The 27,113-nt window shown below is 38.5% G+C and overlaps 1 protein-coding gene and 2 long non-coding RNA genes across 3 annotated transcripts; 1 reads left to right on the top strand and 2 right to left on the bottom strand.

The window, feature by feature from the left end:
• Positions 1–3,585: 3,585 nt before the first annotated feature.
• Positions 3,586–11,129, bottom strand: LOC117525014. Its single transcript, XR_004564938.1, has 4 exons — positions 11,037–11,129; positions 7,731–7,750; positions 7,517–7,557; positions 3,586–7,272 (listed from the first exon to the last, which is right to left on the bottom strand). It is a non-coding gene; the product is annotated as an uncharacterized LOC117525014 (long non-coding RNA).
• Positions 11,130–14,691: 3,562 nt separating this feature from the next.
• si:ch211-214p13.8 lies at positions 14,692–19,090 on the top strand. Its single transcript, XM_034187114.1, has 7 exons — positions 14,692–14,848; positions 17,240–17,572; positions 17,673–17,711; positions 17,791–17,832; positions 17,929–18,036; positions 18,128–18,159; positions 18,627–19,090. Exons 1-7 carry the CDS (start codon positions 14,770–14,772, stop codon positions 18,852–18,854), a joined length of 861 nt encoding a protein of 286 aa, XP_034043005.1. The 5' UTR covers positions 14,692–14,769; the 3' UTR covers positions 18,855–19,090.
• LOC117525274 lies at positions 17,129–22,141 on the bottom strand. Its single transcript, XR_004565006.1, has 3 exons — positions 21,540–22,141; positions 18,824–18,830; positions 17,129–17,141 (listed from the first exon to the last, which is right to left on the bottom strand). It is a non-coding gene; the product is annotated as an uncharacterized LOC117525274 (long non-coding RNA).
• Positions 22,142–27,113: the final 4,972 nt, after the last annotated feature.

Raw genomic sequence — 27,113 nt, 5'->3', positions numbered from 1 at the left:
TAAAGTGTCACAATCAGTTATAACAGTGACACAAACTGAGAAAAGATTAACTTTTACATTTACGATGTAAAAAAAATGAACACTTGTGGGTGTTGGTTCCATGTGTCATCACTATGGGTGTAGAAAATGAAGGCCTGTCTTGGAAATATAAACTGTAAATACATGTAGGGGAAATTATGCCATCTACTGGATAAAAGGATCAAGCTTCATCCATTGTTATAATTATAAACAAGCACCTATGTTGCCACCTGGTCCTGGCAAAGGATGGTTATAGAATGGACCTGCTCACGCCTTCAGCATTTGCAGTAATTGACATTTAATTTCCTGGAAGGACGTAGATGTTATTTAGTTTATTAAACATTAAAACTAACCAAATGTTCAGGATGATTTTTTTTTCCCATTAATCTATTTTCATTGTGAATGAGTGCTGTCACCTGTGGTGTGGGTGATTTAATGGTCCAAAATGACATGTGTTACACTGTTATCTTTTTAATCAAGGAGTCCAACCTGCTGTGGTGTTTCTTTTGAAAATCGTATAAAATTGTTTGATATGTTTCAATGCAAGTTTCCTGTTGTTGTCACAATTAAATCAAATATATATTTTTTATTTTTAGATAAAAATGAAATACTACAGATAATATATATTTAATGTGTACCCACTACATCACTCTCTTCCTTCAGTATTGTTACCATCACGGCCACTTGTTCATTCAACATATTTGAAACAGATGTGTTTAATATTAAATATTCTGCATCACTGTTTCTCAACCTGAGGGTCTCCAAAAATGTTCTTCAATGGACAAAAAGGGGAAAATAGAATTAAACTTGTATATGTGTTTATAATAATAATAATAATAATAATAATAATAATAATAATAATAATAATAATAATAATAATAATAATTAATATTATTGTTTTTTTTGTTTTTTTTTTACAAAAGGTAAAAATGGATCAAATTATGTTTGGATATTTGAATGTGATGCAGATGTGTTATAGGCAGTTCTCACTGCCTATAACACAAAAATGATTTGTTGCCTTGCAATAAGTAGTGTGAATAAAAATATAGACAGACCAAATAATAAATTTTCATACTTTACACAATGTATTCTTCTGCCAAATAACTAATTTATTCTTTAGTGGCAAAAACATATATTCACACTGTAAATGCATGACGCATACAGTGCTGTGCAAACGTTTTAGACATCCCAAAGTTATGATAAAAGTAATGTTCCAAAAAAATCTGTTCCAAAAAAAGTGAACATGTGAGCAATTTTTCTAATTTAATAATAATAATAATAATAATAATAATAACAATGATAATTTCTTTGTAATTGTACTGGCCAGTAGCATACCACACAAACACAGTTGCAAATGATCACACAATATTAATATTACTGTAAAACACAATTACTTTAAGTCGCATTTTTCTTGTAATAGTTTTTGAGGTCCTGCGACTTTTACTCGGGTGTGACTTATCTACGTATATTATAACTGTTATGTGTCGGACGCAGTCGGAGCACCGACCAGCGTTTGACATTAGGACCCAGCATAAAGGAAACAGAGCACGGTTCAAAGGATAACAGAATTTAATGACATAACAGTGAGTGCTTAATTAATAACAAATAAGTGCGCGGTCTGGCGAGGTGGAAAAACGGTGCGCTCCCAGCAGCACAAACGGTCCGGAGCCAGAACAGTTCGGACCCAAGGACCCCGCCGACACCCCCCAGGTGGCAGCGACCAACCGAGTCTGTGAAAGAAGAAACCATCATGTGAGTCCACCACTCCACACACAGAGAGACCACTCAAAGGTGTACATAATCAGCAAACACTTCCTGGCTTAATCACCAATCAGCTTCCCACCTTGCAGGCATGGAACACCCAGTTCAACTCTCCACTGCAGTGGAAGCTGATTAAACGACTAACATAACAGCTCAATATAATGAGGTGTGAGGGACACCATATCTACTGACTGTACTCATGTTAGTCACAAACCTAAAGTACCTCAGGAAGTGTGCTGACGAGCGTGAGACCTCACCCAATCCTCCTTCACAGACTGTGGCGTCAAACCTGGTACGGTCTCTGCGTCCATGATGATGAGATGGTTCTCCAAACGTCGATCTCACCCGTCTGGTCACAAGGTCGAGTCTCTGGCAAATACACACTGTGTACTCCAGACTTAAATGCAACCATGCCCCAATCCATACAGATGCACCACAGCTGTGAGTCCTGACAAGCTGCACATGACCAGCCTCAGGTGATCAGGGTGAGGTCCTAATAACTCAGCCACACATCAGCCACTCAGTCCTGAACGCATGCCACCTGGAAGGAAAAACAGAAGACAGAAACAAAAGCCAGCCAGGCACCCCAGCCACACAACAATAACAGCCAAGTGGCCTCTGTGTGCATGTATATATCTTCGGTCACAGAAAAACTGGAGAGAGCTGTTTGGTGTACTTATGTATTTTGGGTCAAGGATGAACGCTACAAAAACGGAAAGTTGATAGGACTAAAATCTTTGGAGAAATTAGCGATATTATCTAACAACACTGAACAATGGACATTGATAATTACATTCTGGACTCACACATCATTCCAGCAGGGGATGATTTACCACCTACTGCTGGAATGATGTGTGAGTCCAGAATGTAAATCATCTATATATTAACAGTGTGTGTGTGTTATTTTTTTTTTTTAGTAAGTTCAATGTAAGTATATAATATAATTGTAAAAGTAAAGTAAAATAAGTCCCTTTGGCTGCTCCTTTGTTTTGCACTCGGGGTCGCCACAGCAAATCCTAGGTGGATCTACATTAACGTTTCCCATAATCACCCTGGCGACTCCCAGAATGCACCACGGTGCCAGAAGAGTTGCAGCGTCTCACAGTGCATGTAAACAATGGCTAGCGAGGATGAGGATGGTGTTGATCCAGCAAGTTCATGGCCGATTTTTATGACATGTTCTCCCAAGTTGAGAGGGTTGTCTAGAGGAGGTGTAGCACCTGTGATGGACCTCTGCTGTGCCCTGATGTTGTCTTGTTGTCCATACTTCATGAGGTTTGTTTACATTGTGCCCTGAACCAGAACTCTGCTGAAACTGACCTCTTGCGTGTCACAGACCGCGAGCTGGTGCGAAACAGTGAATGTTGAATTGCCATATTTTACGTCGGATGTCCTTCCTGATGCAACTCCACATTACATGGAGAAATGTGGCAGGGGCGGGTTTTGAACCAGGAACCTTCTGCACTGAAACCAAGTGCACTAACCACTTGTCCACCACCCCTACATATTATAATATAATTTTAAATACAGTACGTTAAAAATACATGGATGACACAAGAAAGTGAAAACACTTATTTCCATTGTGATCCATTTAAAAATCAAATGGCAAAATAGAAGTAGTAATAAAATAATAATAATAATAATAATAATAATAATAATTGTGTGTATATGATAACAAGAAGCTAAACAATTTATAAATACATTAAGACAGTAAATTAACATAAAAAATTACATAATTAGCAGCAGGAAATATAAAAGGGTTGAGTTCTTCCAAAAACTGCTGAGGTCTGAGGTTCTAAAAACATTCTGGACTCATACACCATTCCAACTCATTATAGAAACTTTGCATTATTTATTACCACCCTTGAAAAATGTCAGCTACCTTTTTTATAAACACTACTCAATCTAGAGCCCGAGGATCCCCATGGCCAACACGCTCGTATACCAATAAAAACACATGTAAATAGAACCCAGTTTTAATGGGAACTATGATTAAAGTTGAAATTCATTACACATTTCATGTATTTATGAATATTTATCATAATTCTTTAATGCTTTTATGATGCATTAAATGTCCCTAAAACATTTGCACAGTACTGTATGTATACATGCATGGCTGCCATCCACATACGCCATATGTCTTCAATTTAAGGAATTCTCTTTAAAAGCATCAAGTCCATGGAGATTGATAATGAGAGTGACACATATCACTTTTTAATATTAAAAATTTGGTATGTATGTCATGCATCTATAATTCAAATATATGCTTTTTTTTCCTTAAAACATAAATTAGCCTTTTTGAAGATGAACAAAAATCAACTCAAGATGCTTCAAACGTATGGATAGCATGCTGCTAAGGGTAATAATGTACAGATGAGCCATTAGATGAGGATGTCTGAATTAAGATACAAAAAAAATAAATTTGTAATACCATAATTAAACTCTAATTTATACCTTTAGGTTGCCAGTAGTAACACTGTTTACTGAAGCATGCCATCTCATTTATGACAGTTAAAGCACATTCAAGCTGGTCTCGTGTATGTAGAGTAGAGTACGGACAACAGGTGAACTCTGTACTCGCTATCAAAAATTTCCATTTTCCAATTTCCATTTTGCTCATGTTATTTCCTCTTTCTGCTTTCCTTATCTCAAATCCTTTCATCCATTTTCTATACCCGCTTACTCCAATTAAGGGTCAGAGGAGTGCTGCAGCCTATCCTAGCATCCATAAAGCTTGAGGCGGGGTACACCCTGGACAGGACACCAGTCTGTTGCAGGGCCACGTATAGACAAACAAACACATTCATACCCACACCTAGGGACAATTTCAAGTTTTACTAAGCAAATATGCTTTGCATATTTTTGCGTATTAGAAGCAGTCCTATTACAAACCCTTTCAGAAAGCTCACACAAATTACCAGGTTTCAGGTTTCTTAGAAACAGATATGAACCCTCAGGGGTCCATGGACTCACTAGCAAGTTCACATAAATGTTTTAATGTTTCTGAACCCCTGGGGGTTAAAATTTACACCCAAGAACACCTTTGCAAACTGGGTGAATCACCTGAAACAAAATCATTAAACTCTCAGATCCCTTCAGAAGTATTTCTGTCATCCTGCTTTGTGTACCTGAACCCATCAAATGTCAGCAGCGAAGGTCCAGATTAGTACTTCGCTTGGAGACTGTTATACCATTAAACTTTTTTCACATGTCATTATGGGGTATTGTGTGTAGAATTTCAAGGGAGAAAACAAATTTCATCCATTTTAGTCTTTAACATAATAAAATGTGGACATGGTGCAGTGCTGTAAATACTTTCTGGATGCAATGTATCAATGCAGGCGATTGGGTAATTCAACCAATATATTGGTTGATTTGGCCAATTTGTTTTTAGCGTGTGAAGTGACATCCAGAATACACCTGGGGTCTCATTTATAACCATGGTGAATGCACAAACGGGACCCAAATGATGTGCATGGTAATTTCAACACATAAGCTCTGATGTATATAAAAAAAACTAGATGGCAAAATGTTTGCATAGGTATGCAAACTGTCACTCATGCATTTTGCATAGGGTTAAAACGCTGCAGTGTGAAAGTGAGTCATAACTCCTGCATTCAGTTCTACTTAATAAGATGTCACATATGGCCGGTATATGTATTATTAAAAAAATTGACTTTCTTAGATGTAATAGTGATCCATAACTATTTCAGAGGGACTGTTCAATTGTTAATATATACTGTAAACTGACTCAGCTCTTTCCCCAAGCCACATATTTAATATTTAATCAATGCTGGGGGCAGCACATTGGCTTAGTGATTAGAACTATTCCCTCCCAGCAAGAAGGTTGCAGGATCGCTTCCCACCTAGTGGAATTTGTGGGTTTGCTCTGGCTTCCAATGATGCGCAGGGTCAGAAAATTAATGAAAGTCTCACACTGGAGCTGCTGAAATGTAAATATTTTAGTGGTGGACATGAATGGATTATTGCCATCATTTGAACAAAGTGTGACATGCTGCCATGAAACAAATTGTTTCCCTCCTGCGATTTTGTCTAAAAATGGTTTCACATTATTTTCACTGCTTAGATTTAAATAGGTGAGATTTTATCTTAAGACCTCAGCACAATTCCATCACAGTGGTTTGAAGGTTTCTGGGAAAACTGCAACAGTAAATAATTGTCTAGTTATTCTCTTATTTGGAAAGTTTCATTCTGGTTCTTGTGGTGAGCTTGTTAAAGCTTCTAAAAACTTGTTAATGTTATGACCATCAGTGATTGTGATGTCAAAACTGAGAAGAAACTTGCAGCAGGATGAGTGAATGCTCATTTTCAAAACTAGTTTTGAGGTCACTGTAGCCATCTAGTGCTGCCCCTGGTTGCATGCTTGTTCATCGTGCCACTGCTGTCATCGCACACAAGCACCTTGATTTTTCACCTCAAGATCCCACAGGAAGAGTTACAGGATGTGGCTAAGGATAGGGAAGTGTGGGATGAGTTGCTTGGTCTGCTGCCACCATGACCTGGAACTGGGTAAGTGGTAAAAAATGAATGGCTTAAAGGATGAACCTTGATTTCTGTTTGTTGTGATTTCTGTTGTATGTATATCCTGTAATCCTACTCAGTGCTTTATAAATATGGCCCCTGATGTCTAAGAAATAACCTTTTGTGGTGTCTGTTACTTTAAATGGGATGTTGGTCACGCTACTGTCACTTATGAGTGGGTGTATCTCGATGTCCCTCCCAGAGATCTGGGGAATGTATCACACACAGTACACACTGATTCATCAGTAGGCGTGTCTAAGAACAAACAGGAGCTAAGATATGGGCACCTGTGACATATGTCACAGGCATCTAAAACAAGACGTTTCAGGTCTTAATTACACAGAGTATTGTTGCATTCACACAGATATACATTAACTTGTGTTAGTTTGATGATGGTGAGCATGAAATCCAAAACTGTTTAAACTAGATAAAAACAGATTTTGCACATTAGGACCCCTTTAATGTTCCAGGCACACCAGAGTCAAAGCTCCAAAGTACCCTCAGGTTGACCTTCTTCTAAGGTGCAGTCTCATCATGAGGAATGAAACCCACAGCTGTGTTCAGGCCTGATATTACGCCACAGACGCACAAGCAAACCTGCCCGGGTTTGATGTGTCCATGTGTAGATGTTTTCTTTCACTTTTCTCTCAGTTTCTTCACTGACGATTGACAGTTCAAGAGGAAGTTTGCACAAGCCTCTGAAGTAGCCATCATTCTCTTGAACTGTCGTTTCTCCAGTTTTTTGTTGTTGTTGTTGTTGTTGATTTACATCATGAGGACGTAATCGTCTGCAGTGTCCTCTCTGGACGAGCAGTCAGATTCGGGTTCCGGCTTAGGGGCAGGCGTGAGGTTTACTGTGACGTACAAACAGCTATCTTCAGCGGAAACATAACGTCTTCTTGACACTTTGGCGCTGTGGTCAACGGTTACATATGTTACATCCTCTTGAGGCTGTGATTAGACAACAATCAGTCAGTTTGCAGACATTCTAATGTGGCATTAATTCGAGGTGAGACCTGCACACCATCTCACTTCACAGAGGCTAGACTCTCCTTTAAACAGACAACTGTGCAGTTTGCATTATTGTGGTAATGGTCAAACAGCATGCAAATACTAATCATCCCGGAAATGTGGCAACATGTGTTACTGATAAAGTCTGTTCTCAGCAACAGACCTTTTTATGTCGAAGCTTTACCTCATTTTCTGTGGCTGTCTCACTTTTATCATCTGTGTGCCCTAGAAAAGAAAAACAAGCAAACTATATATATATATATATATATATATATATATATATATATATATATATATATATATATATATATATATATATATATATATATATATATATATATATATATGCCTGTCATTTATTAATTTAAGTAAAATAAATTTAGAGAACGTAACATTACCTTTTACTTGATTCTTTTTCCTGACAATCAAAGAAATCAGAGATCAGATGATGATGTCATACAACAACAAATCCATCCAAGTGAATTTACTTAGGGTGAGTGGGTGAGTGAAGCTTCATTGCAATGGACTTTCTGCATCAGGAAGGTTTTCTTGAAAAGCAGTCCATTTACCACTACACATTTTGCATTAAAAACAAACAAATAAACAAACAAACCAAAAATAGATATAAAGGATAACTTCAATTTAATTTATTTATACCATGCTAAATGGTGACATATGTCCCTGATACACGTAAGGTCAAGCCCTTATTTAACAGATCAATTTAAAGTAGAATTTAAAATTTTTACACACACATATCATACATATCATACACATATCATATTAAAACATTGTTAACAGTCACATCTCTGCTCTGCTGCCCTTTGAAGACTGCTTTGTTTGCGAAAAAAATGTTTAAAAAAATCACTTTATGAAGGAATGATTGAATGAGAATGGCAGGTTATCCTCACGAACAATTTGTAATAAAGCGTTTGACATGTAATGCACAAACATTTGCAGATATTGTAAGCTGGCAGGTGGTAATGGCATCACTGAAAACAAGATGCCGGATTTTACGTGAAAATAAATAAATAAAAAAGGTGAAAGTCTGTCTAATATTAATAAATATTATTGTTATTCTAACCCCCAAACAAATCCTAACATGTCTCAGGGGTCCATGGACTCGCTGGTGCATCCACAACATGATTTTTACTTGAGGCCATCAAATATGGCCATCGGGTATTGCAAGGACTTTGCGTCCATCTATCTGTTTTTTGTGCTTCATAATGCGCCACATTTTCAATGGGTGACAGGTCTGGACTGCAGGTAGGCCAGTCTAGTACCTGCACTCTTTTACTACGAAGCCACGCTGTTGTAACACGTGTAGAATGTGGTTTGGCATTGTCTTGCTGAAATAAGCAGGGACGTCCCTGAAAAAGACGTTGCTTGGATGGCAGCATGTGTTGCTCCAAAATGTGGATGTACCTTTCAGCATTGATGGTGCCATCACAGATGTTTAAGTTGCCCATACCCTGGGCAATAACACACCCCCATACCATCACAGATGCTGGCTTTTGAACTTTGTGCTGGTAACAATCTGGATGGTGTTTTTTTCTCTTTTGTCTGGAGGACACAACGTCCATGATTTCCAAAACAATTTGAAATGTGGACTCATCAGACCACAGCACACTTTTCTACTTTGTGTCTGTCCATTTAAAATGAGCTCGAGCCCAGAGAAGGCCACAGCGTTTCTGGATGTTGTATGGATGTATGGCTTTCGCTTTGCATGATAGAGTGGCTGGGCGCTCCCTTAGAGATAGGGTGAGGAGCTCGGTCACTCGGGAGGAGCTCGGAGTCGAGCTGCTGCTCCTCCACGTCAAAAGGAGTCAGTTGAGGTGGCTCGGGCATCTTTTACGGATGCCCCCTGGACGCCTCGCTGGAGAGGTGTTCCGGGCACGTGATACTTGGAGGAGGCCCCGGGGAAGACCCAGGACACGCTGGAGGGACTACATCTCTCGGCTGGCTTGGGAATGCCTTGGGGTTCCCCCGGAAGAGCTGGGGGAGGTGTGTGTGGATCGGGAGGTCTGGGCGGCTTTGCTTGAGCTGCTGCCCCCGCGACCCGACTCTGGATAAAGCGGAAGAAAATGGATGGATGGATGGATGGATGGATGGATGATAGAGTTTTAACTTGCCCTTGTAGATGTAGCGACAAACTGTGTTAACTGACAATGGTTTTCTGAAGTGTTCCTGAGCCCACACAATAAGATCCTTTACACAATGATGTTGGTTTTTAATGTAGTGCTGCCTGAGGGATTGAAGGTCACGGGCATTCACTGTTGGTTTTCATACTTGCTGCTTACATGTAGAAAGATTCTCTGAATCTTCTGATTATATTATGGACTGTAGATGATGGAATCCCTAAATTCCTTGCAATTGAACATTGAGAAACATTGTTCTTAAACTGCTGGACTATTTTGTCATGCAGTTGTTCACAAAGTGTTGATCCTCACCCCATCTTTGCTTGTGAATGGCTGAGCCTTTTGAGGATGCTCCTTTTATACCCAATCATGACACTCACCTGTTTCCAAACAGGTGCTCTTTGAGCATTCATCAACTTTCCCAGTCTTTTGTTCCCCGTCCCAACTTTTTTTGAAACGTGTTGCAGGTATCCATTTCAAAATGCGCAAATATTTGCACAAAAACAAAAAAGTCTATCAGTTTGAAAATTAAATATCTTGTCTTTGTGGTGTATGCAGTTGAATATAGGTTGAAGAAGATTTGCACATCATTGTATTCTGTTTTTATTTACATTTTGGACAATGTCCCAACTTCATTGGAATTGGGGTTGTAGATTAAAAAAAGAGCTGATAACACAGAGGAGCTTCTTTTCATTAAAAAGAATCTGCCCCTCATATTTTCAAAAAAGGCTTTTAGTCCTCACAGACATAAATAAAGTTAGTGATGGACAGTTTCAGTTCAGTTCCTGATGTTGTATATTTTGTAGTGTTGAAGTACACAGGTTACATTTCAGTGAGATGTCTGGCAGTGTCATATTTGTTAAGAAACACACAGTTAATGTTAAAGGACAATTTGTTGTAGTCAAAAAGTGAAGTTACACAATTTAAGTGAAATGTTTGTAAATAAAAACAAAGCTAATGATATTGGTAGCAGTTCAACACAGTCAAAAAGTAAGGAACAACTGATGAATCAAACATGTTTTCAAAGTCCCCATAAAACTGTAATGTATCATTAAGTATTCGTATCGGTACTCGGTATCGATGAGTACCCAAATGTATGTACTCGTACTTGTACTCAGTCTGGAAAAAAGTGGTATCGGTGCATCCCTAGTCATTGTGTTTGCTGTGGATGTGGTGCGTTTGGATTCTTGCTCTTTGTGTCTGTGGCACCATTTTCCACCTTACAGCAAATCCACGCTGCCGTGCACGGCAGAGATAAAATGCTTTGAGCCTGACTCACTGTTGACAGTGACACCTCTGTCACAGACATTTCCTCTCGAAGAAAGAACATTGCAGAATCCACTTGAACCAAATGCAACAACTTTTAATTCTCATGTGTGATTAGCTCCTTATTTATTATCATCTGTTCTGTCCACATTTTCTGTTACTCCTCTTAACTTGTTTTAAAGAGGATTCTGGGAAAACACGAAGATGTAATTACTTTTGTGTGCTGCAGAATCAGTTTGTAGGGTGTTTGTGCCAATAAATAAAAGTGTGTGTGTGTGTGTGTGTGTGTACAGCATCACTTACCCCAAAATGCAGTTTCCCATTATGTGCCAGCAGATGAAAGTTTGAGCCTCAACCTGGACAAAAATGTCTGTGTGTGTGCGAGAGAGAGAGAGAGAGAGAGAGAGAGAGAGAGAGAGAGAGAGAGTTCAGACTGACAGTCTGTAGAACTCAACGCTCTTTTGTAAAGGAAATAAGTGGATACACCTGGAAACCTTTCAGAAGCAAGAACTTTTGAAACTTTGCAACGGATGAACCAATCGTTTCCAGAAAATTGTTTCAAAATGCTCAAACTGCAATATTAAACACTTATTTATTTATTTATTTTTAAATGATACACTTGAAATGGGTGGTACGGTGGATTAGTGGTTAAGACTGTTGCCTCACAGCAAGAAGGTCCTGGGATCCCTTCCCACGTGTTCCTTTCTGTGTGGAGTTTGCATGTTCTCCCTGTGTCTGCGTGGGTTCCCTCAGGGTTCTCTGGGTTCCTCCAACTTCCAAAACATGCATGTTTGATGATTTGGTGACTCTAAATTGACCATAGGTGTGCGTGCACAGTGTGAAAGTGTTTGTCTGTGTATATGCGGCTATGCAACTGGGGTCCAGTCCAGGGTGTCCCCTGCTGCTCGCTCTGTTTCTGCTGAAGTAGGCTCCAGACCCTTGATTGGAGAAAGCAGGTGTAGAAAATCAGTGACTTGAAACACTAAACTGACTGCTTCATAAAAGGGTTCACAGTTTCAAAAGGCTCAAAACGCTAAATCAACCAATACTCTCAAATCTTTTTGAAATTCTAAAAAAAAAAAAAAAAACAAACACCCTAAATAACCTGCTTCAGTGTTTCAAAAGCTAACCATGGTAAATGTGAAACAGCTGCTTTTCTGGATCATGGTGGCAGCAGATCAAGCAGCAGATCAAGCAGCTCATCCCACACGTCCCCATCCTTGGCCAAGTCCTGTAACTCTTCCTGGGGGGATCCCAAGGCATCTCTTTTCAGCGTGTTCTGGGTCTTCCCTTAGGGGCTCCTCCTGATTGGACGTACCTGGTAGACCTCTTTAGGGAGACGACCAACGGACATCCTCCCCAGATTCCCGAACCACCTCAACTGCTCCTTTCGATGTGAAGAAGTAGCAGTTCTACTCTGACTCAGATAATCAAGCTTCTCACCCTGTCCAGCAGTGTAAGCCCAGATACCCGAAGGAGGACTCTAATTTCTGCAGCTTGTATCCGTGATCTTATTCTTTCAATCATTACCCAAAGCTCATGACCACAGGTAAGAACAGGAGCACAAATCGACTGGTAAATTGAGAGCCTTGCCTTCAGGCTCAGCTCCTTCTTTACCATCATGGTCCGGTACAACGTACATAAAATTTCAGAGGCCACCCCAATCCATCTATTGATCTCCGGCTCCAATTTACTCCCATACGTCAACATGACCCTGAGATACATAAACTCCTCCACTTGGGGATGTAACTCTCCCCTGACACAGAGGGGACAATCCACCATTTTCTGACAGAGGACCATGGTGTCAGACTTGGAGGAGCTAATTCTCATCCCAGCCACCTCAAACCTACTCACTCCCCATCGGAGCCCACTGCCTGATGAAGCCAACAGAAACACATCATCTGCAAAAAAGGAGAGATGCAACTCTGAGGTCACCAAACTGGACACTGTCCAATCTCTGACTACACCTTGAAATCCTGTCCATGAATATCACAAGCAGGATTGGTGATAAGGGGCAGCCCTGGTAGAGTCCAACTCCTACCAGAAACAGGTCTGATATAATGCCGAGAATGTGGACACAGCTCCTACTTTGGTCGTAAAGAGACCCGATGGCACGTTGCTGTGAATCCAGCACCCCATACTCCCGCAGCAGGGACCCGGTCATATGACTTTTCCAAGTCCACAAAACACAATATAGACTGGTTGGTGATACTCCCAAGACCCCTCCAATATCCTTATGAGAGTAAAGTAATGCGAAATGGTTACTTCAGTAAATCATTTGATGTTTCAAACTTCTTGAAACAGTATAATGACATCAGTGTGTTGACACGATCTTGGAAGACATCAGCCATCATTGCCAGCTGTTCGACTAATTGAATGTTTTAATCTTTTTTGTTTTGGAATATACATTTTTTTTTTAGGTATTATGTACTCTATAAAGTAAACTGGATTAAAGCACTTCTATGGTGTTACTTTTTTATGTTTGATAAAACACATATTAAACCATATTCATATTTAATCTAGTACAATTTACTGGGTGTATATTGACTTGTTTTCCCCAACACAATGTGATACAGCTTTGTCAAACTTTGTTGAAGGGCCCTGAAGGCAGCAATGTTTCATAAGAGGATGTGCTTCATGTTGAGAAACTGCACATTGTCCTGCAAATAAACGATAAAATACGTTCAAACTGTGCAACTAAGTTATCTGAACTGAATCTTCTCTTCTGAGAAGATTTCAAGCGTCATCAAGTTGATTTATATTTTATACAACACTGAGCTCAGTCAGACAGGTCAAAGTTGAACTCTTTTCATTTTTATGGTTTAGAAAATTATTAATAGCAAAAATTTGAGCTCAAAAACCAAACTTACAGTTACGGCCTTTTAATTGTAGACCTGTTTAAAACAAATCTGGGTTATATGTAGAAGCTAGGGGGCGCTGTTGGAGCAGTCTGGAGGGAGGTGATCACTTTCCCCACATGGTTTAATCAATCAATCAATCAATCAACTTTTTTCTTATATAGCGCCAAATCACAACAAACAGTTGCCCCAAGGCGCTCCAAGTTTTGCTGGATGTTCTTCATCTGCTGGAGGTGTAGGTCTTGGCTCAGGCTCGAGAACATGTCAAGAGGCATCAAGTGCACATTGCTGAGCACTATCACCTTCAAAAGTTTAGAAATACAGGTTTGTGATCAGAGGGTTTTTGGTTTGATCCTGGATTAGCAGGATAAAGTTTGAAAGAACAATTTATACATCCTCATCCCCACCATTAAAATACCCTTGAGCAAGGCCCAAGGGAGAAATGGTATCTGTAGCTGAACCCCGTAAGATGCTAATTTAACACATATGCCATCCTCGACCGCTCGCCACTGCTCATCACCAAGAAGCAAAGTGGTCCCACAACAAAAAGTGTATTTCGATTTTAAAATACATAAATATTTCAAATATAGCAAAGAACAAGTCCAGAAAATATTTTGTGAGGCATAAAATGAATAATTTCAGCACTCATGAAGAAGCAAAATTAAATTTTACCGGGCCACATGTTTACGTTCCATTATCACTCATTCTACAAATGAAAACAAAATGCAGCAAACCCGATTGCACATTCTTTCAACGCGTATCTGCAAATTACACCAATCTAGTCAACGAGAAATGCCTCCTGATCCTGATCCTGATGCTACATTCCAGATAAACATTGGTGTTTATTCCGCTTAAATATTCCTATTTCAAATCGCCAGCAAACAAATCAACAAATAAATACTCGAATGTGCATCAACAGTTCTTAATAACAATTAATTCTATGAAATACATTGACTCACTGTCAACTTAATTAGGTACAAAGGTGTCTAAGCTGTTTTACTACATTTGTGCTACATAGTAGTCATGTCTCGTGTCAGCGGGGTCATCTTTGGAGCCCTTGCAGCGCCTTCAGCTGTGGGTGTGCAGGATGTGGTGAGAAGGTCTCAGATGCATGCACTGTTGCACTTTCAGATTTTCTGTAAGTTTTCAGGTCGAACACAGTGACTGTAGGGATCCTGATGCACAGGATGTCCACCAGCACATTCCTGGTGTTCTGCTCTCTGGCATTTGTCGGATTTGTCGGCACCTTTGGAAAAAGTAAGTTGAGCACTCCTTTGTTCTGAATATGGTATTTAAAAAATACATATGTGGAATCATTATCTGGACAAAACAAACCAGAAGTAAGTTATAATAGTAATAATAATAACCTGAAATACAAATATATCCTACTTAGTGACATCAAGAAGACATTTGAGAAGATGTAGTATCATTTAATAAAGGTTTGTTCAGGATGAGATTATTTTTTTATTGTAGTGCTAATTTTTTGTTCTGATTGTTTTGAATTTGTGAAGATTATGCTTTTGTCATCCAATTATTTGGTAGTTTCTGTTGAAGATTACATCAGCTTGATTTCAGACTACAGTAAATAATTTGACCTTGACAAACTGTACATGTCCTTACTTTACATACTTTTGACCTGAGGTTGTTATTATTCATCTGAAATATATAGAAAATGGTGGCTAGCAATGAATTCAGCTACCACTACTCTGCTGCTTAGCTCAATCTTAGTGCAATGTTTGATACAGTGATCACCATATACTGTTGGATTGGCTTGAAAATTACTTTGGCATTACTGGTCAGCTTCTGTCTTGTTTGACATCAAACTTATCCAACAATATCAATATGTTTGTATAACAGTGTCACTTTGAAATTTGTTCCAGCAATTAATGGGGTACCACAGGGTTCTGTATTGGATCCTTTGTTGTTCTCCGTCTCTCTATATAGCACCTTTTGGACAGATTTTCTGAAGCTATGGAATTACTTTTAAATTTATTCTGAACTTTGGAAAAAAAAACTTTGGAGGATTGCTTGACATCAGGGAGAAATTGGATGTTCAGTAATTTCTTGCTTTTAAACTCGGAGAAGACAGGATGAAGGTTCATTGAGGAACAGAAGCTAGTTTGACCATTTACCTTTTTGGATGGATACATGTCTCATCGAACAGAGTAATAAGGTATAAAATTTCAGGGGTGATCTTTGATCTTATACTGTCCTTTCATCTGCACATTAGAATGATTACATAAACTGAATTAGTTAATCTGCGTAATATTGCAAACATTTGACTGTTCTGTTAATGACGATGCAGAGACACAGATTACTGCCTTCATTTCTTCTAGAATTGATGATTGTTATGTTGTGTATTCTGGTCTGCCTCATACAAGCATTAGGGGTCTTCAGTTTGTTCCTAGTTAGGAGAAGAAAGTTTGACCATATTAGTCTCCGCTCACTGGCTTTACACGAGGTCTGAATTTAAGGTTTTGTTATTAACATATAAAATTATTCATGGAATAGCTCTCTCATACTTGGTTGACTTACTTACCCTTGTCGATTGGTCTACACTGTCCATTCTTGGGATCAAGGTTTGCTGTATGTTCAGAGGTTGAAGAAGAAGTCAACTGGTTACAGAGCTGTTTCTTACTGTGTCGTGCCCCCCTTTTGTGGAACAATTTGCCCATTGATTAAAGAATTATTTGTGTTGTCTTTCTAATGAGTTTATTAGCTGTGCTGATTCATTATTTCACTTCTTGTTTTAATTGTTAGAATTTTATAGTTACTGAATTGTATTGTTTGTTACATATCAATTTCACTTCTTATTGCTGTTATAATTAGAATTAGTTTTGTGCAGATTGTGTGCAAGAGATTTCTTGTACCTTGCATTACTGCAGTGATTGTTGGTTAACCAACTGAGCTAGGTCCTCTACTACTGAACCTTGAGTATCTCTTGTGAGACACCTTAAAGCAAGTTACTTTGTGATTTGCAGCTGCCACATAAATTGAAATTGAAACAAAAATATTACTGCTGCATACAACCCCAATTCCAATGAAGTTGGGACGTTGTGTAAAATGTAAATAAAAACAGAATACAATGATTAGCAAACCCTCTTCAACCTATATTCAATTGAATACACCACAAAGACAAGATATTTAATGTTCAAACTGACAAACTTTATTGTTTTTGTGCAAATATATTTTTTTATTTTTTTATGTTTTTATTTACATTTCACACAACGTCCCAACTTCATTGGAATATGGGTTGTAATTGTGCATTTTCTATTTAGAATTATAATTTGTTGCTAAATAAAAACGTGATTTATAATTTTGCAAATTTTGCCTGAACAATTTTTTGAAATTTTGCACTGAACAAAAATAAAGAATAAAATGTATAACTTGTTATTTGCTGATCTCAACTTAATAATAAAAATGTTGAGAAAACCTTGATTCAGTGCAGCACAATTTTCATATGAATTTCAGAAGACCACCAAAATAAATTACATATTTTTGAACATAGACTAAAATGTGCTGACTATTACATATTTCACATCTTAATATTCTTAAAATTTTTAGATACAATTAGAGTGTCTAAAAAGATTTGGCAATGAAATGAAATGAGTGAAATGAAAATTTGACGTGTATTTTTACTTTTTACAGACTTGGACCCCTCTTGTAAAGTTGCGGTGAAGGTTCAGAGTGGTACAACATGGAAAGCTGTTCCTCAAAAAAAGCTGACAATCAACTGTACTGCAAAACACTGTGGAGAAACATTTCTTGTCACCTGGTATAAATCAGACACCAAGAAATACGAGCAGATTAATGATACAGTGAATGTAAAAATAAGACAAAGTAACACATTTCTGAAGGATGAACTGATATCATTTTTGGAATTCAAACGGATTTCGACTCAAGATGCTGGCCTTTATAGTTGTAAAATTCAAGCATACAAATACGCAGCAATGAGTCACTTCATTAATGTTTTGGTTTCAGGTGGGTTTCAACTGTTTTTTTTTTTTCCATCTCAAGACCATAAAGCGGATTTATGATGGTCAATCTGAAATGTTTTAATTCTGTTATTTTTCTGATGTAGACAATAATCGTGCAGTTGGAAGTTACAGAAATGGCACATGTAAGATTGTTTTCCTGAAAATTTATAGTAGACATGAATGGAATAGTATGTGAATACTGATATAATATACTGTTTGCAGATGACTCCGTGTTTTCTGCTGCTAAAGACGAGGCTCTGTATAGTAAGAATTGCTATTTTTTTGTATACTTTAATCTCACAGTCTGTGAATATTGATGGGTTATATTGTCTGCGGATGACTTACTGTTCTGTGTTGCAGATAATAAGGTTCTCTACTGGTTGCCATACTTCGCCATATGTGTTGGCATCGTGCTTTTGGTTTTGTTATTGACGGTGATCGCCAAGCTGAGCCTTTATTGCTACACAAGTAAGAATTTGAGTAATTTTTCACTTTTTAAAGATTTGATATACTACAATGTAAGCATTGATGGGTTTTGTATAATTTTGTGTCTTGACAGGATTACAAATCAACAACCAACCAAAATGCCAGGTAATGTGACGCATTCACTATTTTCTTGAACTAAATAATTATCAATCATGTCAAATAGTGCAGAATAGGAATATTTTGCTTGTTAGATATCCTGTGCATTGGCAAAGTTGCGATAGCAAAGTACTGTTTTCGCTGGCATGTGTGCATGTGTGGCTTTGTGTGTGTGTCTGTGTGTATGTTATGTGTCTGTGGACAAGATAACTCAAAAATGCATATCTCAACAACCAAGAAACCCGAGATGTATGATCTGAAGCATATATTGATCAGCAACATATGTATGACTGATTGGTATGAATGACTTCATAATGAAGTCCTGCAAAAGTCATATGATGGCATCATACACAGTCAAAAACACCATTATAGAAATATATATTTTTAGGTGTATATTTATATCATGTTGTGTCGAGTGCTCAGGGGATGCATCAGCTCTCTGATGGCTTTTATTTCTTCATTGCATCTCTACTTAGGAAATGCCTACTCAACGACTTCCAGACATTCCCAAAGGCAGTTTTCCTTTCCCGCCGGTCATCCAAACCCACCGCCACAATCCTTTTGTCTACTCCCTCGAAAGACCTTCAGAGATACCGTATCCACCGGCGATGAGTAATGTGGTAAACACAGCGGAGAAGTGTCATCAGACAGACAATCCCCTGTATAATTACACCAAGCATCTTCCGTCTGAAAATCGTCAGTAGAACCACTTAAACTTTACCTGAACTGGCCTTCACAGTTCTGTGTAAAGAGATGTAGATGGAAAAATACACACAGGCCGGCCTGCGTGGTGGTGTCATGGAAATGGCAGTTATAAACCACACGGGAAACTGAACAGAGGCAGCTGGCGGTTACAAATGTACGGCACATTTTCTCATCTCAGACAGACCTGCCCACAGCCAAGGCACTGCTGCATTTCCCCTTCACATTCACCACAGAGGCCAATGTTTGCCCTCTGACCAAAAGAACACAAAGTTTATGCGTCAAATAAATACATAAGCCATTTAGATTTTTTATTTTTTTAGTTAATTGAGCCAGTTTTGTACTGTTGTCTCTGTGATATTGAACCCGTATTAAAACTAACATACAAACTAATTATGCCAGAGAATAGATCTGGTGTCGCAGACCGAACCGCCCCCTCCCTAAAAATCGGTCTGCCCTGCTTTCACTGTGCATGCGTCATTAGCCGCGGTTCACGGATTATCACCTCGTTTCTGCTTCAAACTGCACTCCACTCATCACCTGTCTCAGCGACAGATATCTGAAGCTTTTGTACAATCATTTCCACATAAATTCAGCATTATTTTCATCTTAAAAGACGGAGGAAGCGATCAGAGCGTCGCAGCTACACGAGCTGCTAGCTGATGCGTTCACTTGGCGTTGGTCATTTCAAAGAGTCACCAAGCATTGCCTCGTTTCTGCTTAAAACTGACTTTAGAATGATTTAAGAGGTTTTACCTTGTCATCTGAAGATTAATAATCACATTAATACAGACGCTGTCTCAGAGCTCCGAAATGACACATGCCCAGTGGAGGCAGGGCACCAGTAATTTAGGTTATCTACACATTTTACACTTTTACCCTATTTCCAGCAATTTAATGTTGGTCTCCATTTACTTTTGGGTCCCACTTGCATGTTTTGGGTCCACATCCAGTTTGTCACTGCCTCCTGTTGGTCTTGTTGTGTGTCCAGATGTTTGCCACATTTGGATGCTTCCTCAGCTGGTGGAGAATTTCAAACTCTGCAAAGTTCCTCATCTGTAACTGTGAAAATAAATTGTGCTTTAACCCCTTAACGCCCATCGTTGCATATATGCTACAATCTCTGACTCAAATATGCAACTTACCAAATTGACCTGTATGCCCGTTGGCGCAAATTTGCAACATATCATCATCATTATTATTATAACATTATAACATAAAGTCATTACCAGAATACCCAATATTACTATCTAGTTTTTGTGCAAAAGTGAAATTAATAATCTCAACATTATTTACCATCTACTTAAAGGCAAAAACACACACAAAACATTTTCTTATATACAGCTATATAAATTCGGGCGTTAAGGGGTTAAACACAAAACAAATTAGGTACAGTATTTAGTATTGGGTTTTGTTTGTATTTCAGTAACTCTACTGTATGCCATTTAAATGACAATAACAGCAAAATCTATCCATACTTTATTTCACCATTAAAAATTTGCTGTAATTGTAATTTTGTTATCACAGAATTACCCATTTACTGCTTTCTGTGAAATTATTGTGATTACCATCTTCTGCACGCATGTGAAACATGGCCTTTGTCGCGCCGGTGGGGACCATGTTTCAAAATTAAATGTGACTTATAGAAAAATGCAACTTATGTATGTGAGTAACACTCCGGTGTTATACATCGTCTGGAAAATAGGCTACATTTAAAAATATTAAAGAGAAAACAGGAAATGCCAAGAAGAATAAACAGGGAATAAATTTAAAAATTATTAAACACCTGAAACTAGAAGGTGCACTCAGAGAGCATGTACCTCTGCTGGGGCAATACTACCTTCAGCCAGTAGAGGGCAATGAAAACTCGTGACATCATAAAGTGAGAGCCTGAAAAGAGATATTATGTAATTACGGTAACAGAATTCAATAGAGATGAAAGGAAAAAGTCTGAGTTTGAGTTTGATCAATAGCAACATTTGACAAACTTCTCCTCAACCCTTTTTATCCACAAAATTTCAGAAATCACTTTCTACATTTGAGCATTCACAAACGGACAGTGGCAACATTACAAGTTGAAATCCACCCTGAAATTTTGCAAATCTTTGTCAAGCACATATGTTTAAAGAGGACAGAGATTATCTATCAGATCACTTCAGTCTCAGGACAAGCTGTCAAAAAAGAAAAACAAAAGATATGGGTGGATTTAGATGTGTTGACAAGGAAACGTGATTGCATTTTTGATATTTAGATCAAATTATTTTTCCTTAATAATGTGAGGCTTTCAAAAAAAAGGTATAGTTTGGACTCTGTATGACTGAATATTATGGAGATATATGGGGTAAAAACAGCAAAAATGGTGGCAGTTTGTACAGGGGTCAAAAATTAAAGTTGCTTCAATTTTGGTAAAAAGTGGTGCAAATTATTGGTTGAGCTAATAGGATTAATAAATGGATTAATTTTGACTGTGTTGAATGTTTGGTCTCCAAAGTAAAGGTCAACCATGAGTAGCATCCATTGGATTCTATGAGATATGACGTATGTATGTTACCCCGTAACATGATAACTAAGCATGACACATGGTGCAAACTATAATCATTAATTTGCATCACTTTTTCCCAAAACTGGAGCAACTTTCATTTTTAACCACTGTACAGACTGAAATTGACTTTTGTTGCCAGTTTCACAGATAGTCCAAACTATACCTTTTTGGATTCTTTATGATAAGACAAGTAATGTGGTATAGTTTTCTATAGGACTGGAGCATCTTTTAATTTTGACCCCCTGTGTCATTTTTCATTGACCCCTTCCTGGTCACCTACAGAAAATTCAAGAGGCCCTCCTGCTTTTTTCAAAGTATAATGTCTAAGGAGTATTTGAAATATTCTGTTATCTGCTACACTATATCTGATTGCTCTTCATCAGGGCTTTGTTTGTTCCTGGCGCCAACTGCTGTGGTGGAGGTCCGTGTGTTTAAATGTCTCCCCAGACAGACATTTACTTTGTCAGAAGTAGCAAACTGCTTCTGTCTTTTCAGATTTTCCACCACAAGGACAAATGTGCATGTGACCGCACCTCATTTCTAGACTGACATGCACGCAACAGTGCAAGCGGTCTTGTCATTTAGAGGAAAACTGGTCAGTCAGGTTGAAACTGCCAATGACACTTGTGTTGCACTGTGCTTTGGTTCTACATGCTGCTCCCCTCCACAGCATGTCTTTTTCCTGGTTCTCTCCCTCAGCCCTAACCAGTCCCAGCAGAAGACTGCCCCTCCCTGAGCCTGGTTCTGCTGGAGGTTTCTTCCTGTTAAAAGGGAGTTTTTCCTTCCCACTGTTGCCAAGTGCTTGCTCACAGGGGGTCGTTTTGACCGTTGGGGTTTTTCCGTAATTATTGTATGGCTTTGCCTTACAATATAAAGCGCCTTGGGGCAACTGTTTGTTGTGATTTGGCGCTATATAAATAAAATTGATTTGATTTGATTTACTGTTATGAGACACTAATCTACTGGCACGTTGTACAATGTGTCCACCAAGCAGACTCACATGCACTTCCAGACATCTGCGTCCAGTTTAAAAGTGTATTTGCGTCTTCCCTTTGCGCTATGTTGTGAGTCGTCCGTATGTCTGACTGTGTGAAATGATCTGACAAACTGACAAAGAGACCGCTGAGTCTCTGAGTAGAAGGTTTTCTCATCTCACGGTGCAGCTTCATGCTTCGTTTCTGTGCTCGGTATTTGCTTGGACAAATCTCACCGACTCACATGGCAGAAAGATGCTGCGGGCGGAGATGTAAAGCGTCCAGACTGGATCCATCTGGAGGTCACACTGAGCAAGAATGTGATTCTGATTAAAAACCCTACAAACATGCAGATATCTGCAAGATGAACGTAAACATGTGTGAGGTCATATTTGTAATGCAAACAGAAAGTGGGGATAATAATGAACAGATTATCATTTTAAGTAAAGTAAAGTGAAATTATTAGTTTTTACATTTACAACCCAAATAAAGCCCAGGATTTAGCAAAATAACCTTTGTTTTGCTTTAATTCTGACTGTAATCTGATATATATAGTGCAAGTCATGCTTTATGAGTTAATAAATGTGTGTGAATCCAGAGTTTATGAACATCCTGAAACATCACCGCTGGCTTTGTGTGAATTTATGCTTCTTCTGATCCAGGCCTGGAATGAAAAGGGCCTCAAACACAAAGCATCTGGCAGCCAGGTTCAGCAAACTGGTGAAGAATTCACCAGAATTCATCAGTTATTCTGCTGTAAATCCAAGTATGAAAAAGCTGAACTGAAATCTACATGAGATAACCAGAAATAATGAAATCTGTTTTTACATGAGTCCATTTGTGGTATTTATTAAAATTTATTCAAAGTTTTTGTTTACTGCACTAGAGCCTGTTTCCAATAGTTTCATCAAAACTGTATTTCAGAATTATTAAGTACTAACTGTTCTCAAGTCAGCTCTGTGCAACACACCATAACTCACCATTACACCTGCACAGTGCTAACGAGGAGCCCCACGACGTGATGCTAATCATCTGCAGAGGTGCTACAATGTCACACACGTCCAAACAAATCAACATAATAAAGGACTTTCAACTTTTAAATTGCATTGATGTGTAAACTTTACCTTTGTAAATGCACTTGTACACATGCATAATAATGTTGAGCTGTTTCTCAAAAAGCCGTTTCATTACACATGGTAATTGCATATTTTGGTGCGCAGTTCACATAATTTTGCATTGAGACAACAACTCTGGTGTGAATTAGCAGTAAAAAAAAACAAAAAACAAACTTAAAGGCATAAATAAAAACAAAATTACACTGATAAAGTTTAGGTGCATTTTAGTTCTTAATTAAACATTTTAATATTTGATTACATCCACCAAGGACGTAATAAAAACATAGGCGTTTCGTTCTTTCTTTCTTTCTTTCTTTCTTTATTTGTCTGCCTGTCTGTTAGCAGGATTACATCAAAACTACTGCGCAGATATTAGGCCATGGAAGACTCCATTAAATTTTGGAGGTGATCTGGTTCCAGATTCTGGATGAGTAGGCTTTTAAGGATTATGTTAAACTATGTCATGGATTCTCACCAAATTTTCACCACAGATACGAGCAAGGAAGACTCCACTGAATTTTGGAGTTGATCTGGATCCGAATTTGGATTCTGGATCAAGTTTTCCCTTTATATACGCTTTGAAGAATTGCTTCAAAACTACTTAATGGATTCTCACCAAATTTTCACCACAGTACATATTAGGGCATGGAAGACTCCACTCAATTTTGGAGGTGATCCGGATCCAAATCAGGATTCTGGATCAAGTTCTCCCTATATATAGGCTTTGAAGGATTACTTCAAAACTACTTCACAGATTCTCACCAAATTTGGACCACAGATAGATATTGGGGCATGGAAGACTCCACTGAATTTTGGAGGTGATCCGGATCCAAATCTGGATTCTGGATCAGGTTTTCCCTATATATAGGCTTTGAAGGATTACTTCAAAACTACTTCGCAGATTCTCACCAAATTTGCATCACAGATAGATATTAGGGCAAGGAAGATTCCACTGAATTTTGGAGGTGGTCTGGATCCGAATTTGGATTCTGGATCAAGTTTTCCCTTTATATAGACTTTGAAGGATTGCTTCAAAACTACTTAATGGATTCTCACCAAAATTTCGCCACAGTACATATTAGGGCATGGAAGACTCCACTGAATTTTGGAGGTGATCCGGATCCAAATCTGGATTCTGGATCAAGTTTTCCCTATATATAGGCTTTGAAGGATTACTTCAAAACTACTTCACAGATTCTCACCAAATTTGGACCACAGATAGATATTGGGGCATGGAAAACTCCACTGACTTTTGGAGGTGATCCGGATCCAAATCTGGATTCTGGATCAAGTTTTACCTATATATAGGCTTTGAAGGATTACTTCAAAACTACTTCAAGGTTCTCACCAACTGTGGACCACAGATAGATATTGGGGCATGGAAGACTCCATTGAATTTTGGAGGTGGTCTGGATCCGAATTTGGATTCTGGATCAAGTTTTCCCTTTATATAGGCTTTGAAGGATTGCTTCAAAACTACTTAATGGATTCTCACCAAATTTTCACCACAGTACATATTAAGGCATGGAAGACTCCACTGAATTTTGGAGGTGATCCGGATCCAAATCTGGATTCTGGATCAAGTTTTCCCTATATATAGGCTTTGAAGGATTACTTCAAAACTATTTAATGGATTCTCACCAAATTTTCACCACAGTACATATTAGGGCATGGAAGACTCCACTGAATTTTGGACGTGATCCGGATCCAAATCTGGATTCTGGATCAAGTTTTCCCTATATATAGGCTTTGAAGGATTACTTCAAAACTGCTTGACAGATTCTCACCAAATTTGGACCACAGATAGATATTGGGGCATGGAAGACTCCACTGAATTTTGGAGGTGATCCGGATCCAAATCTGGATTCTGGATCAAGTTTTCCCTTTATATAGACTTTGAAGGATTGCTTCAAAACTACTTAATGGATTCTCACCAAATTTTCGCCACAGTACATATTACGGCATGGAAGACTCCACTGAATTTTGGAGGTAATCCGGATCCAAATCTGGATTCTGGATCAAGTTTTCCCTATATATAGGCTTTGAAGTTATTACTTCAAAACTACTTCACAGATTCTCACCAAATTTGGACCACAGATAGATATTGGGGCATGGAAGACTCCACTGACTTTTGGAGGTGATCCGGATCCAAATCTGGATTCTGGATCAAGTTTTACCTATATATAGGCTTTGAAGGATTACTTCAAAACTACTTCAAGGTTCTCACCAAATGTGGACCACAGATAGATATTGGGGCATGGAAGACTCCATTGAATTTTGGAGGTGGTCTGGATCCGAATTTGGATTCTGGATCAAGTTTTCCCTTTTTATAGGCTTTGAAGGTTTGCTTCAAAACTACTTCACAGATTCTCACCACATTTTCACCACAGATACATATTATGGCAAGGAAGATTCCACTGAATGTTGGAGGTGATTGGATCACCTCAGATCACATCGGATCACCGTGATATGGATCCAGATTGGCAGACATCAGAAATCTCTGTTTGCTCTGACTTTGGAAATAGTTTACTTTTACACACACACACACACACACACACACACACACACACACACACACACACACACACACACACACACACACACACACACACACACACACACACTAGTATTTTTTGTAATAAATTAAAATTGAGGGCTGTAACTGGTCTTTGGGCTGTCAGTTGCCCAAACCTGTTTCAGGCCTTTAGGAATAACTTTGTTGAATAACCAGAAGGACCTTTAAGGGCACCTTAAAGCACAGCGAAGGAGTCTCTGTGTGTGTGTTTTAATGTTCAACCACTGCACTCGGCCATGAGTCCATCCAGGCAGAACCAGTCACCACCCGTACAAACAGCTAAACCCACACATGAAAACTCCTGATCCTACAAAACAAAAAGGCAATACGACGCAACATTCCTCTCAGATTCCTGCATTTTCACAGAGCTGATTCAAACCATCTGACCATAAAATTCAGAATGTAACGTCAAACCCAGACAGTCACTCATTCTAATGAAATCAAGACTTCAATCCACTGTCAAACACTGAGTTGGAGTGATCAGATGTGGCCATAGAGCCCACACAAGTGATCAAATTGTTGATTTCAAGCAGCCATTTAAACTTAAGTATGTGAGGCTTAATATTTTTCTTTGTATTGCTGGCTTTCAGATTTACTTTAAGTCCCAGAAGAAAATCTCTAACATCAAAAATATTACAGCAAATGTTTGATCTTTCATTCTGCAGATGCTTTTATCAAAAATATAACCAACAACCAACCAGCCAACCAACCAAACAAACAAACAATCAATTAAGCAATCAAGCAATCAATCAATTATATTCAACGGCTGCCACCAGCTTCCATACAAGGTGCTTGTTGCAGGTTATTATCACCTGCCCAAAAGAACAAAGTATCAATGAGGATATAGTCTAGAACACTGTCCATCCAAACATTTGCCACTATATCTCCAAGGAGTTTGGGTCCAAAGTATCCAAACTTGACACATTAGTAGCCCAGGTAGGGTAACGGTCACCATAGCAACAGTGACCTGATTTACACATTAATTTAATCAGTGAGTGCAAAATCACATTTTGGCCCAAAGAGACCATTTTATGCGAAATTTTGACACAACATGA

Source organism: Thalassophryne amazonica, chromosome 14, assembly GCF_902500255.1.
Source record: "Thalassophryne amazonica chromosome 14, fThaAma1.1, whole genome shotgun sequence".
Classification (NCBI taxonomy): Eukaryota; Metazoa; Chordata; class Actinopteri; order Batrachoidiformes; family Batrachoididae; genus Thalassophryne; species Thalassophryne amazonica.
This window is presented reverse-complemented; position numbering and strand designations above follow the sequence as displayed.